Source organism: Pediculus humanus, genomic scaffold, assembly GCF_000006295.1.
Source record: "Pediculus humanus corporis 1103172107547 genomic scaffold, whole genome shotgun sequence".
NCBI lineage: Eukaryota > Metazoa > Arthropoda > Insecta > Psocodea > Pediculidae > Pediculus > Pediculus humanus.
This window is the reverse complement of record NW_002987162.1, coordinates 212,575-227,601: the sequence shown is the minus strand read 5'-3', so window position 1 is coordinate 227,601 and position 15,027 is coordinate 212,575. Positions and strand designations below refer to the sequence as shown.

At 25.9% G+C, this 15,027-nt stretch overlaps 2 protein-coding genes across 2 annotated transcripts; one reads left to right on the top strand and one right to left on the bottom strand.

Moving 5' to 3' along the window:
* Positions 1-3,930: 3,930 nt before the first annotated feature.
* Positions 3,931-4,812, top strand: Phum_PHUM199340 (uncharacterized protein; the record flags this gene model as incomplete). Its single annotated transcript, XM_002425373.1, has 2 exons — positions 3,931-4,047; positions 4,762-4,812. 2 exons carry the CDS (start codon positions 3,931-3,933, stop codon positions 4,810-4,812), a joined length of 168 nt encoding a protein of 55 aa, XP_002425418.1.
* Positions 4,813-7,811: 2,999 nt separating this feature from the next.
* Positions 7,812-9,288, bottom strand: Phum_PHUM199330 (transcription factor Sox-2, putative; the record flags this gene model as incomplete). The annotated part of the gene is made up of 2 exons (XM_002425372.1): positions 7,812-9,164; positions 9,274-9,288. The coding sequence occupies 2 exons, from the start codon at positions 9,286-9,288 to the stop codon at positions 7,812-7,814; spliced, it is 1,368 nt and encodes a 455-aa protein (XP_002425417.1).
* Between the last annotated feature and the right edge of the window lie 5,739 nt (positions 9,289-15,027).

The following is a 15,027-nucleotide window of genomic DNA, read 5'->3' as shown; positions in this document are numbered from 1 at the left end:
TGTTTATCGATAAGGTAATAATTTAAATTTTCCCTCCAAAAAATTGAGAATTAAATTTAAAAAAAAAAAAAAGAAAAATGTTTCGAAGCGGTTTTTTTAATAAATAAATAAATAAAAATTACGTAATTAATACGTTTAAAATTAAAAGTCACGTATATGTTATCATCATTATCATCATCATCATCATCATCATCATCATTATCGTCATTACAGTTACATTAATACGACCGAATTATAATTATTACGTGTTATTATTCACTATATATATAAAATTATTTAAATATAATTATTACAACCGACGAGTAGGTTTTAGGTTTATTAACTTTTTATAGATTTTTTTTTTTTTTAAACTCTTTCGGTTACGGTCGGTTTCATTTTTTCATTTTTTTTTTTTTTTAATTCGTTTGTCGTTTGTTATATACTACCCGTTTGTTACACCGCTCGAAAGAGAGAGAGAGAGAGAGAGAGAGAAATAAAAAAAAGAAAGGAAGAAAAAGTTTTTTTTTTTCTATGCTTAGATATACGTGAGAAAAGAAAAAAGAAAATTTTTTTTTTTTCAAAACAATATAATCATAATTATTATTTGTTTTAATATTTTTTGTTTTTATTAATTAATAATTTTTTGTTTATTTATAATAATAATAATAATAACTAATGAAAAACGATGGTAGTGACGAGATTTTGTAAATTTGTTTACAACTTTTTTCATTTTTTTATTATTACAACAATTTTTTATTTATTTGTTAATAAAAATTATTATTTATTAATAATAATAATAATAATAATAATAATAATAGTTAAAAATGCATTCATCATCATAGAGTTAATAATTATTAACATTTTAAAATATTTAATAACCCTCAGTCTACCATCCTCATTTTAATAACATAAAAAAATTTATAATATTATTATTGAAATAATTTTATGTATATATATTAATATATATTTTTTAAATAATTTATTAAGCTTCTAATTTTGTATTAATAATAATAATAATAATAAGTATTATTATTATTATAAAAGCGTTACAATTGTTGATCATCAGTCGTAATAATAATAATAATAACAAAAAGGTAGTTTGAGGGTTAATAAACATTCAGACCAAAAATTTTTTTAAATGATTTTTTTAATAGGGAGGAGACAGCGGGAGGGTAGGAAATGGGGGGGGGGTAAAAAGGAAGAAACGTACTAAACGTTATGATTTGGCCGATTCGAACGGGAGTGTGTAAAAAAAAAATAATAATAATAATAATATTGCAACGGAATGGGATGAGACAAAAAATTTTTTTTTTCACCTAATTAATATTATTATTATTATTATTATTATTATTATTATTATTATTCGATTAAAATATAATAATAAATACAATTGTAATTTTTTACTTATATATAATCAAATGTACAAAAAGAAAGAGAAAAAGGGGGAGAGGAGGAAGAAGAGAGAAACATTTTTCAAAATGGAAAAAATCTATTCACACATCAATTAAATATTATTATCATTATTATTATTATTATTTACACAACAGCAAAAAAAAAAGAAAAGCTTTTTTTTTTTTTTTTAAATTATTAATAATTATTTATTAATTCAACGTTTTACAATTATCGATCTATCTATCGATCGATCGATTAAATAATTGAACAAGATAATAATAAAAAATATTCGTTCGCGTTGTTGTTTTTTTTTTTTTTTCATTTTAAAAAAATAATATTTTTAATTTTTGTACAAAATTGTTTTCGTTATTATCATTATTATCATTATTATTATTATCATTATTATTATCATAATAATCATTATCATCATCATTATCATCACTATATCAGAATTTCTAATTTGTCACGAGTCCGAAAAAAAAAAATTATATTAGTTTAAAAGTAAAAAAAATTAATCGTTATTGGAATATATTATTATTATTATTATTATTATTATTATTAGAAAAATATTACGTAATAAAATAATAATAATAATAATGATGATGATTTTATATCGCTTTGAAAAACAAAAAATAATTTAATGACATTTTATTACTTTAATTGTTTTACTTTTTTTTTGTGTTCACAACGTGCCCTCGCTTCCTGTTAACAATGGATAGTTAAAAAATCAAATCATTTTTTTTTTTTTTTAGAGTAATAAAAAATTTTTTTTTCGAATAGGCAAACTATTGACTATTATTATTATTATTATTATTATTATTATTATTAAAGAATCTTTTGTCTCGCGAGTGATAATAATAATAATAATATTTAGCGGCTTTGTTGTTGTTATTTATAATTTTTGCAAACTTCGTTATATTTACACAATAATAAAAAAAAAAAATGAAAACACAAAATTTTTATTATTTATTTTATTACTCTATTTATTTTTTTAATTTTTAATTCTTTAAATTTATTAATATTAATAATAATAATAAATAATTAATAATGATAATAATGATAACAACAACATTGAAAAAAAAAACTTATTAAAAGGTATTTAAAAAATTTTTTTTTTTTTTTAATTTTTTTTATTTATTTTTTAAGCCAAATTATAATAATAATAATAACATTTTTATTATTATTATTATTTGTTAAAAGCACACTTATGGGAGAGCAAAATTTATTATTATTATTATTAAATATATATATATATATATATATATATATATATATATATTTAAAAAAGCCGATCTAATAAAATTTACGTAACTAATTAATTAAATTATGTTATGTATATAAATATTATTAATATTAATAATAATTTTTTTTTACAACGACGATTGCGTTTTTTATTATGTATTTATTTCGTTTTTTTTTTATTGGTATTATTATTATAATTATTATTATTATTAATAAATTTTATTATGTACGTTAAGGTTATTGTAAATTATTTTTAGAGAAAAACCTGAAACGTTTGAAAAAAAAAAAAAATTTATTTATTATTTTTATTACGCATAATTTTTTTTTCTTCTTAAGTTAGCACATAAAAACGTGGAAATAAAAAAAAAAAAAAATTAATTTTTAATTATGACGTGGGAGTAGAAAAAAAAATGGAGGAGAGAGAGAGAGAGAGAGAGAGAGAGAAATAATGTTAAATGAGTTTGAATGTTTATATGAAAAAAAAAAGAATAAAAATGTCGGCGTGTAAAAAAGTGACTATAACGTGCTCATTTTTTTGTTTTTTTTTTTCCTATCAGTCATTAATAAATATTATTATCATTATTAATAATTAATAAATCAATTTTAAATTTATATATATATGTACATAATGTATGTAAAAAAAAAAGAAAAAATAATAGTAATAAATTTTTAAAATAAAAACCCTGTCGTTAATTGTTTGTTTTTTCCTTTTTTTTTTTTGAAAATTTATTATTATTATTATTTGTTAATGAATTGTCGTCGAAGAAGAAGAAAATGAAGATGAAGAACAATAAGAAAAATTTTTTTAAAATTTCGTTCGTTTTTTTTTTTTTTTTTTTTTTTAAAGTTGTGGCGCGACGAAAAAATCGAAGAGAATAAAAAAGTTTTAGTTTTAAAGTATTATTATCATTATCATCATCATCATCATCATCATCATCGTAGGTTATTTACGTTAGAGTATAAAATAGAGGAGCGTGGCACGAAAATTTTTTTTACATCGATGAGCAATTTAATAATTTTTTTAATTACGAAATGAAGGTAAATAATTAATAATAAATAAATTTTGGCCATTTTTTATGTACATAAATTTTTTTTCTTTTTATTAACTTTAAATTTAATAAATAAATAATTAAATTTTTTTCCGCAATACGAAAAACGGACGAAGTCCTTGCTACCACGCCTCCTCCCGCCAAAAAAAAAAAATTGTTTTTGTACTAAAGCAGACGACGACGACGATGACGATAACGACAACAACAACAACAACAATTTTTTGTATTCATAAATTTTTATATTAAAATTTTCATTTACATAAAAGTTATGACTAACTTTTATATAATTTCTTTAATCAAACACGACGTCGTCGTCGTCGTCGACGACGACGTGGATTTGTGGATGGGAAAAGATGACGAAGGGGGAGGAAAGGCGAGGAGAGGGGTGAAAAAGGGAGGGGAAGAAGGGTAAAAACAAAACAAGTTAGTTAGCATCGTATAAAACGTTTCAAGTCATTGTTGAACAATCGTAACAATCGGAATAAATTGGAAGAATTATTAACCGCCGCCCATCATTCAAAAAAAAAACCCGACTACGACCCTGAAAACTCAATAAAAAAAGAAATAAAAATTCCACCCCTTATTCAACCGGATGAACGATCATCCTCTCCCCCCAGCCTTGAATCCCCAAAGCAAAACTCGAACGGATGAGATTTTTCCTCATCCTCATCGTATACCCCCTACATATACATACCACTTGCGTGAGTGGGCGAGTGCGCGTGTATTATTTTTTTTTTATTAAATTGAAAACCGAAACGAAGGGTTAAAAATTTTTGGGGTGGTAAAAAACAATTAACGGATCGATTAAAAAATTATTTTCCTTTACTTTTCGAATTTTCACATTGAAAATCGCGGGAAATGGGGAAAAGTGTGCGTGTGCGTGCTTACGTGGGCGTATCGTGAGGTACGAGGGGTTTACGTATCAGGTACAAAGTTTAAATCAAAATTAATTGTTTCTTCTCCCTTCCCCCTCCCTCCTATTCCTCACACTTTTATTATTAATAATATTGTCATTCACTTTTTTTTTTAAATAAAAAAATTTATTAACCAGGTACGAATTCAAGTCAGAACAATTTTTTGTTTGTTTTTTTTTTTCTAGAAAATTCTTTTCGTATCATACACATACATATTACTAATTTGTGTATTTTAAAAAACGCCGAGCAAATTATTATTATTATTATTATTATTATTTTATTCGAACGTATGGTAAGAATAAAAAAAAAAAAAAAAAGAAAAAGAAAAACGAAGCAATTTTCTTCCAGGTTTTCCCTTTTTTATTTATTTATTTCATTCGGTCGCCATATTTTTCCCTTTTTGGTCATTTCCGCTTTCTTCCCCTCCGAAAAATGAAAAAAAAAATTATTTTTACAAATTTATTAAAAATAAATAAATAAAAAACTTCAAAAGTGGTAGTAGTAGCAGAAATAGCAATTAAGGCAAAAAAATTTTCTTTTTCTTTTAACATCAACCCCATCATCATCATTATTATCATCACCGCCATTTCATTTAAGTACCGCCGTATCCAAAATAAAATAATAATGATAATAAAATAAAATAAAGAAAAGAAATAAAGAAAAATAAAAGAAAATAAAATAAAAAATAAAAACAAAAATAAAATCGTAACAGATATAATATATTTGTCGAATAATAATAATAATAATTATCGATATATATATATTTATATATATATATATAAAAAAAAACTATTTCTATTTTTTTTTTAATAATAATATAAACAAAAAAAAAATTACATAATAAAAGTAATAAAATAAAATTAATAATAATAATAATAATAATAAAATTAATTAAAAAAAAAAGGGGTAATTATTTTATCTATACACATGAGGTTTATTTATTTATTTACTTATGTATATTTATATTTATGTATAATAATATATGTTCATGTCATATATATATATTCACACACGCACACGCGCTGTTTATTTCATTCTCTCTATCTCTCTTTCTCTCTTCTCATTCTATCACAAAAATTTTCTCATCATTACAACTTTTCATTATATATATATATATATATTTAAATTATGTTTAGCTTACGAAGCAAAAGGTTTTTCTTATATTTCTTTTTTTTGACCACTGAGCTTATTCCAATTATTGTTGTTATTGTTGTTGTTTTTGTTTACTATTTTATAATTAATAATAATAATAATTTTCCATTTTCCTTTCCTCAAGTTCGTTTTTCGTCAACCACGAGATTTGATAATAATAATAATAATAATAATAATAATAATAATAATTTATTCGTTGATAATTTTTTTTAATAAAGAAATTATTTAAACAAAAAAAAAATTAAAGTGAACAAGTGAAATGAATTCAGACTAGACTATTTATAAACACGCGTTAAAGCGTTCGATTATTATTATTATTATTATTAATATTCTCACGCAATCAATCAATCAATCAATCATTCCATCCTTTCAGTTATTTTTCCCGAACGCGCATAAACAAAAAAACCTTCGAAATTTTCCATCGTCATTCTCTTTTCTCCCCACTTCCCAATCAACACGAATAAATTGTTTAATTAAAATTTACGAAGAAACATTATTATTATTATTATCGTAATACATAAATAAAAACGAATAATAATAATGATAATAGAATGCAAAAATATATAAATCATTTATCAAACGTAGTAATTAAACACACGGTTACGTTGTTGTTATTATTAATATTATTATTTAATTATTTAATAAAAAAAAAAAATTTTTTTTCGTTTCATTGTATTTGTTCGTTTCGTGACTCCCTTCCCAACCCCTCCTCCCACCCCCTGAATTTCCATTATTATTATTATTAATAAATACGAGAAAAATTTTAATCAAAAGTTATAAAAAAAGAAAATTAGTCGTTTGTTTTTGTTGAAAACTAAAATTAATTTTTTTTTCCTTGTGTGTGTATGTGTTTGTCAATTTGAAAAAATAGAAGACAAACATAAAAAGGCAACAAAAACAACAAAAACAAAAAAAATTCGAAACGAACAACAACAATTATCAAGTTACGAGAGAGAGAGAAAGAGAGAAAACTAATTTTGTTTAATATTGACAGCTGGAAAAAAAAAAAAAAAAAAAACATAAAATTTATTATTTTTCGTGTTTTAATTTTCCCAATTTCAACTTTTTTCCTCTCTCTCTTCTCTCTTTCTGGCAAAAACAACAAACAACAAACAACAACAATAATAACATAAATGGCGGATGGTCAAAAAAAAAAAAACTCGAAATATATATATATATAAGTGTGTGTGTGTGTGTGTTTGTTTTTATTTTTTTTGTACGTTTGTTTAATTATTTTTTTTTTCTTTCCCTACTTAATAACAACAACAACAATAACAAACAAATGAAAAAAAAAAAATTTGTGCCAATAAACGTACTATTATTATTATTATTATTATTATTATTAATCGTACGATTTTTACAAATTCGTTCGTTTACATTTCAAACGGTTGCAATTGCGAACGTCGTATTATGCATTGTTTTTTTTTTTTTTTTAATCTTAACTGTTTCAAATAAGTTTTATTATTATTATTATTATTAATTAAAATAGACAAATACTAATGAACAACTGATTTAAAAAATAATTATACAAGGTCAAAAAAAAAAAAAACAAGCGGTAAAATATTTTTTTTTTTATAGAGATCATAAATTTTTTTTTGTTTGTTGTCTGCTATTTTGAGTGTATACAACAACAACAACGTCCAATGAGTGTGTGTGTGTGTGTGTGATCAAAAAAAAAAAAAAATAAACAAAAAGTAAGAAAGAAAAAGGAAAGGAGAGGAGAGGAGAGGAACCTGAGGGTAAAAAATAAAATTCGGTGCACTAAATAATGTAAACTTACTAAAAAAAACAACAGGTAATTTTTTTTTTTATACAATCGAATCATCACTCAACAAACAGGACCGTAAATAACACTGTTTAAAAAAAAAAAAAAATTTTGGTGCTGGCCAAAATGCTTCTTTTTTTTTACAAAATGTTTCTTTCCCCCCTCCCCCTTAAATAACTCGTGTTGTGTCAATTTGAAAATGTGGTCCCACAGGTCATATAAACGAGCACCGGTACACATTACACCACATATGTGATTATTCACCAAAGAGGAAATGAAAACAACGTCTTGGACAACGACGACGACGACGACTCGAGTTCAGCAATTAACGGAAGATGGAAAACTGGTGTAATCGACCCATTCGGTGGTGTTGAACCCGAGACCCTTGAGCACGTCGGATACGTCTGAATCACAGGAAAATTCAAAATGAGATCCCGAGCTTGAACTGGCAGAATCAAATGTTGGATCCAGATCCGAGGTGAGTGTGTCCAATTCGACCTTTAAATCGGCTGGAATCTGAATGAGATCAGTGAGGCAGTCGAGGTCGGCAAGATCGTAATTGTCGCCAACTTTATTTACAGATATCGAGTCGTTAACCAACTCGATCGGCTCTTCCTTTATGACTAATTCTTCCTTTATGTCTATCCTTCCTACGTCGTCCGCCGTCACATCCATGGGTTCGGGTTTGAATGGTAAAATTCGAATCGTTCCTGGTTTAAGCGGACTTGTGGCAACGAGAGTGAATGAAACCGTACTGGAAACTGAGCTTGGTGAATTTAAAGATGTCAATTTGGCGTCCAACAAAATGGATGTGTCGTCGTAAAACGTGGCACTTTCGGGTGAGCCCGGTATTTCACACGAAGGGCTGGAGGGCACTTTGGCGCTTGCTGGAGAAGGCATAGGCAAGGAGTACCGTTGCTGCGGAGGTGGCGAAACGTATCTGGTACTTGAGACCGTGTTTTCCTTTGCTTTGTCCATTTCTAACCTCGATTTGAGTCGGCTTTGCGTCGACGCGAGGGTCGGAGGTTCCGTACCCGGTAATTGTTGCAAACAAGTCGACGTCACCGGAAGAGTGAGCTGCGGTCTAGAGAGAATGGAGGGAACGTGCCTGGCAGGAGTCGATGGTGAATTCGTAGCGGGTGTCGTAGGAGAAGTGCAATGTGAGGATCTTTCGGCAGAGTTCCTACTACTGCAACCCCCCGACGACGACGACGAGGTCTTAGAGGTCGACGAAGAAGACTGACGGTGAATGGCCAGAGTCCTTTGTCTCTGACTCAAAGCTTTGTCTTTCAAACTGTTGCCTTTGTGAGCTAAACTGTTATTGTTATTCGAATCGTGATTCAAATTACTCTGACTCTGTGAAAATTTCTTTTGTTTCTTTGACGTTGTCGATGGAGTTGTTTTCGATGCCGGTTTAACAACTTTTTTCCTCGGACGATATTTATAATCCGGATATTCTTGCATGTGCAATATCCGAAGTTTTTCTGCTTCATCTATAAACGGTTGCCTTTCGTCATCCGTTAAATTTTTCCAACGTTTTCCCAAACGTTTAGATATTTCCGCATTGTGCATATCCGGTTGAACTTCGCATATTTTACGTCTTTCGATTTGTGACCATACCATGAAAGCGTTCATGGGTCTCTTTATGTGATTCGGATTGTGTTTTTTCGTCTGCAAAATAAAACAAACAAAAAAACAATCAATTAATAAATCCAAATGACTATTTTTTTTTTTTCAAGCAAATCGTTTACGCCATTTTTTTTTTAATAGAATTTTTAACACCTGACGCCGCCATTTTTAAATTCTACCGAAAAAAAATAAAATATTTACACATAAAATACTTTTTTATCCAGATTTTTTTTTTGTTTTTAATAAACAAATATTTAAAGTTGACACAAAAAAAAAATGCGAATGATAAGAAAATTCAGATTAAAAACAAAAACAAAACATTTTTATTTTTTTTATGTTCCAACGAACGCTCGAACGTTTTTTTTTTTTATATTCAAAACCGTCATAATAATAATAATAATACTTTTTTTTAATACGTCTACGGTAATAATAAGAGTAATAAAACCGAAAAAAAAAACTTTAATAATTTTTATTTTCGTGTAACTTTTTTTTTTTTTTTGGTTTTTATTTTGGAATAATCCGATCGTAAATTCTAGAAATTTTTTTTTTTTTTTTAAATTATATAAATTTAACAAACGGGCGGAAATCGAATATCGAACGATGTTAAAAGAAAAAAAGAATTTCAATTCTCTTTGAATCCATAAAAAAAAAACGAAAGAAAAATAAATAAAAAAAATAATATAAACATTAAAAACAAAACGAAATATCATCGTTATTATTATTATTATTATTATTTTACGAATGAAAAAAGAGAAAGAGAGAGAGAGAGAAACAAATAAATAAATAATCTTTTTTTTTTCATTATTATTGTAGCAGGATGAAAAAAAAGAAAGACGGAAAATAAATAAATAAATAAATTTGTACATAAATTTCCTCCATTTTGTTTTTGTTTTGTGGCTAGGAAAAAAAGAAAATTCTTTTTCGCGTTATGAGAAAATCGTTTATAAATTTAACGTATCGCCACCATTTTAAGTTTTTCATTGTTTGTCATCATCATTTTATTGTTATGAAAAGAAAAAAAAATCCTACAGGAGACGATTTCACGGTTTCAGAAGATAAAAAGCGGAAAAAAGCGAGAGGGAAAAGGAGAAAGGAGGGGGGAAAGAAAAATTCCAGATATTTTTTTTGCGTAGTTTTCGTTCCAAAATGAATGAATAAATAAATGAATGAATTTTTAGAGATTTATGACAAATGAAAAAAGAAAAAAAAAGCAAAATAAACAGGTTTGTAACTTTTGAAAAAAAAAAATGTATAAACGTCGGTAAATAATAATAATAATGATAATAAAAGACAAATGAAAATTTATTTTAAACCGGGGAGGGAACGAAAAAACGTGGGAAAAAATTTTTTTTTTTTCTTTTTGGCTTTGGATCGAATAAGTTCCAGTTTTTTTTTTTTTTTTTTTTTTTTTTTTGGAAAGAGATAAAAATAAAGAAAGCCAGAATGAGAGAGACAGAGGAGAGGAAAGACAGAAAAAAAGGAGAGACAGTGAGGGAGAGGAAAAAAAAGAGAGAGAAAGAAAGAGAGAAAACAAGTCGCAGTTTTCTGTCTTATAAATTTTTTTTTTTTTTTTCGCGAGGTGAATTCAAACTTTTTATTTTCTCCGGGAAGAAGGATGGAAAGGAAAGAGATAGAAAGAGAGAGAGAGACAGAGAGAGAAAAGAATGGTATGGGGGAAAAAACTTTAATAAATAAATTATTGTTAATAAGAAAAACCAAAAAAAAAAAGTTTGGGCAAAACTTTTTCTTTTTTTTTTCTATCTAAATTTTCTCATCAAAAAAAATTTTTTTTTTATTTATTTATTTATATTTTTCACTTGGAAATTTTCCTCATTTTTTTTTCTCTCCAGTTTTTTTTTTATGATTTTTTTTTTTAAAAAAAATATATAAAAGCTTTTCCGGGAGAGTGAGAGAGAGAGAGAAAAAAAACTATTTTTATTATGTTTTGATAGCTCCGATCAGGAAAATCATTTATAACATTAAATTTTCCCCAATTTTTTTTTTCCTTTCCTTTCCTTTTTTCCCTCTCTTCCTCTTCCCCTCTCCTCTCTCTCTTTTCCTTTTCCTTTTTCCTACTACCTCTTCGTCCCTACACGATCAAATATAAAATAAATTGAAAAGCTACTAAATCATTTGATTGATTCGAAAACATTTTTCAACATTTCTTTTTATTATTATTATCATCATCATTATTATCATTATTATTTTTTTTACTATTATTATTATTATTATTATTATTATTATTATTATTATTATTATTGTTGTTGTTGTTGTTGTTGTGACTTCAAAGGTTCGCCAGCCATTTTTCGATTAAAAAAAAAAAAAAAAAAATTTAAGCCATTCAATTTTCCAAACGATATATTTCCGGTCAACTTTTTTTTTTCTTTTTCTTTTTCCGGTTTGTAAGACTCCCTCCCTCTCTCTCCTCCTCCTCCACCCCCCCATTTTTTGTTATTGAAAGAATATAAATAAAAAATAACATGAAATTTTTTTCGGTATTAAAACTTTTGGAAAATCCCTTCGTTTCCTTCCCCGCCTCAAAAAAAAAAATCATTTTTATTATTATATTTTTCGTTTAGCTTTTAACCAAACGAACGAACGAACGAGCAAACAAACGAGCAAACAAACAAACAAACATACAAATAAATAATAATAATAATAAGATAATAGTAAAATAGCATTAAGTATATTGTGAGTCCTGCGGGACCGAAAACGGAAACCTGGAACGAACGGACAAAATATTAATAAAAAAATAAAAATAATAATTTTAAGTCATTAAAGATAATAACAAGAAGAATAAGAAGAAGAACAACAGCAAAAACAACAATAATAATAATAATAATAATTATTTAGTTTCACAAACAAAAAGATCAATTTCAAAAAAAAAAAAAAAACAAAAAATTTATTTTCGTAAAATTTTCTGCGTCGTTTAATTTCATTTTACGGGTCGACTTTTCTAGAATTTTCCTTTTTTTTTGGTTTCTCACTTTTCAACTTTTTTTTTTTTTATTACATAAATTTCGTTAATGAAGGAAATTTAGAAAAAAAAAACAGGAACGTGCGGAAAGAGAGAGAGAGAGAGAGAGAGAAACAGGAGGATGACGACGCGAGCGGTGTAGAAATGCGGGTAAATGAGTTTTTTTATTTAAAACGAAAAACGTTTGAATTTACGGTCAGATGATCACAATTATTATTATTATTATTATTATTATTATTATTATTATTATTATAAATAACTTTTGGTAGTGGTAGGGGGAATTCGAAATAAAATTTAAATTAATTTGAATGAATCGTGCGAGAAAAACAGAGAAAAAGAAAGGGAGAGAAAGAAAAATTTAAATTTTGGCGGGTTTTTTTTAAACGTGTACCATTATCGTTGTGGATATAATCACGAGGAAAAAGAATGATAACAAATCGTATAAGAAATAAAACAATTAAAAAGAGGCCGTTTTAAAAAACAAACAAAACATTCACACGCAGCCTTCTTTCCAACACCTCCCCACCTCTCACCCTCTTCCCTCCCCTACCCCTTCGGAAAAAGAATAAAATTTTCCACGAATCGTTTTTTTTTTATTTCAAATAAATCAAAATTTCCTAATAAAAATAAATAATATTATCAATTAACTGATAATTCATTTGTTTTTCCGGTCAAACTAGTTCAAATTTATTTATTTGCTTTTCTCTTTTCCCATTTTTTTTTTTTTTTCCCGATGGAAAACTTGTCGTCGTCGTCGTCACGTCATTTTTACGCAACTTTACATTTTTTTTTTTGCTCCAAAAAGGAGATGATGATAATAAGGAGAAAAAATTAAACTGATAACTGATAAGGTTTGCCAATCTTACCCACACGTACATATCCCTTCCCACTTTTCTCCCTCCCCCTATTTATAAAAAACAATTTGTAACGTAATAAATAAACAAACAAAAATTAATTTTCATTCAAAAATTGTTTATAAAAAATTACTGGAAAAGATAAAAAAAAAAAAATGGAGGAAGAAGCAAAAGCAAAGGAGGAAGTTTATATATTGTTAAGTCGACCGACAAAAAGTAAAAAAAAAAAAAAAATTGATTACGTATTATAGAGAGAGAGAGAGAGAGGAGAGTTTGTCTTTGTCGAAAGGTTGCCATGGAAAATTACTGGAATTTTTCGGGTTCGTTTATACGTTTGAGTTAGCTGGAGAAGTAAAAAAAAAGAAAAAAAAACCTTTTTTTTCTCCAGTTTTTTTTTTCTTTTTTCTTCTCCAGCTAACTTCATTTTCTGTCCAATAAATTTTTTTTTTTTGTATATACAGTTAATGTATATATATATATATATATATATATATATAAACTGGCTCGACGACAAAACAAATATTATTTATTATTATTATTATTATTATTATGGTTTTTTTTCTCTCCCTGGATTTATTTTGGAGAAGGAAAAAAATAAATAAATCGATTTCCAAATATTTTTTTTTTTTTTTTTTTGGAAAGGAGGAGGAGAATGGAAAGAAGTAAAAGGGGAAGTTTGAGTTTTTTAAAACACGAATGAAAGAAATTGTTTTTTTTTTTTTTTTTTAAATTTGATTTTCTCCAAAGTTTAAAACTGGAGAAACCGGAAAAACAAAAAAAACTAAAAAAAAAAAATTGAATTAAAGAAAGCGCCTGGAACGATATTTTTTATATTTTTCTTATTAGGAAATTAAAAAAAAAGTTAATATTTTTTTTTTTTCGAATGGGTGGGGAGGGAGGGAGGGAATGTGCGTGTGTGGGGATTTGGGGGAGAGGAAAATGGGGGAAAAGAAAAAGGATAAATAACTTAAAAAATTATCACCAAAAATATTTTTTCCAGCACGTTTCATTTTCTTTCTTTTTTTTCCAGGTAAAATCTCATTTTTTTTCCGCTTTTACCGCGAAAAATTCTATATCGCGCACCACCACACTTATTTTAAACGTTTTTTTTTGAGAACTTTGGCAACACTGTACCAAATTTTTTTTTAAAAAAAAGTTTATTTATTATTACACGCGAGTCGTGATTTATTAAATAAATAAAAAAAATTTAACCGAGTAAAACTAATTAGTAATTTTAAAAAAATAAAAAATTCAAGCCAAAAAACTCATTATTATTATTATTATTATTAACATTTTTTTTTTGTTATTGACGTAAATCAAAGTTATTTTTAAATAAATAAATAGAAAAACGAAAGTCAACAAAAATAAATAAATAAATATATAAATGATTTTCTCTTATAGTTTCGGTCGTTTCGATTTTATCGTTAAATTTTTTTTTTTTTTTTTTTGGAATTTTCCGTGTGAGGGGGAGGGAAGGGGAGGAGAGAAGGCAGGGATAGAAAGAGAAAGAGAGAGAGAAGAAATCGTCACGAATCAACGGATTAAAATTGCTCCTGTTTATATAAAAAAAATTAATATAATAATAACGATCGTGAAAAAAAAAAAAAAAACGTGAAAAATCTCTCCTCCATTTTTTTCTTCTTTTTTTCTTCTCCAGTAAATAAAATTCTGTGCTTTTCCAGGAAAATTTTCAAATCGCAAAATTTTTTTTTACTCGAATAAATAAACGTTATAAATATTATATTCTTTTCGTAACATTCTCAGAAAAAAAAAAAAAAAATTTTTTTTCGGTTTTACATTTGTTATTACAACTTTTGAGGAGAAAGACAAAAAAAAACATTTAAATATGTAAACAGTGAGAGAATTGAATTTTAAATTACATATAAAAAAATTATTATTATTATTATTATTTCACAGTAAATTGTAGCTTTTTTTTTACCCCCCCCCCTTTTTTATTTTTTTACACCTGGGAAAAAATAAAAAATTTAAATTCTTAATACGAAACCGACAAGTATAAAAAAAAAAAAAAAAAAAAAAAAAAAAAAAAAAAAAAAAAAAAAAAAAAAAAGGGTAA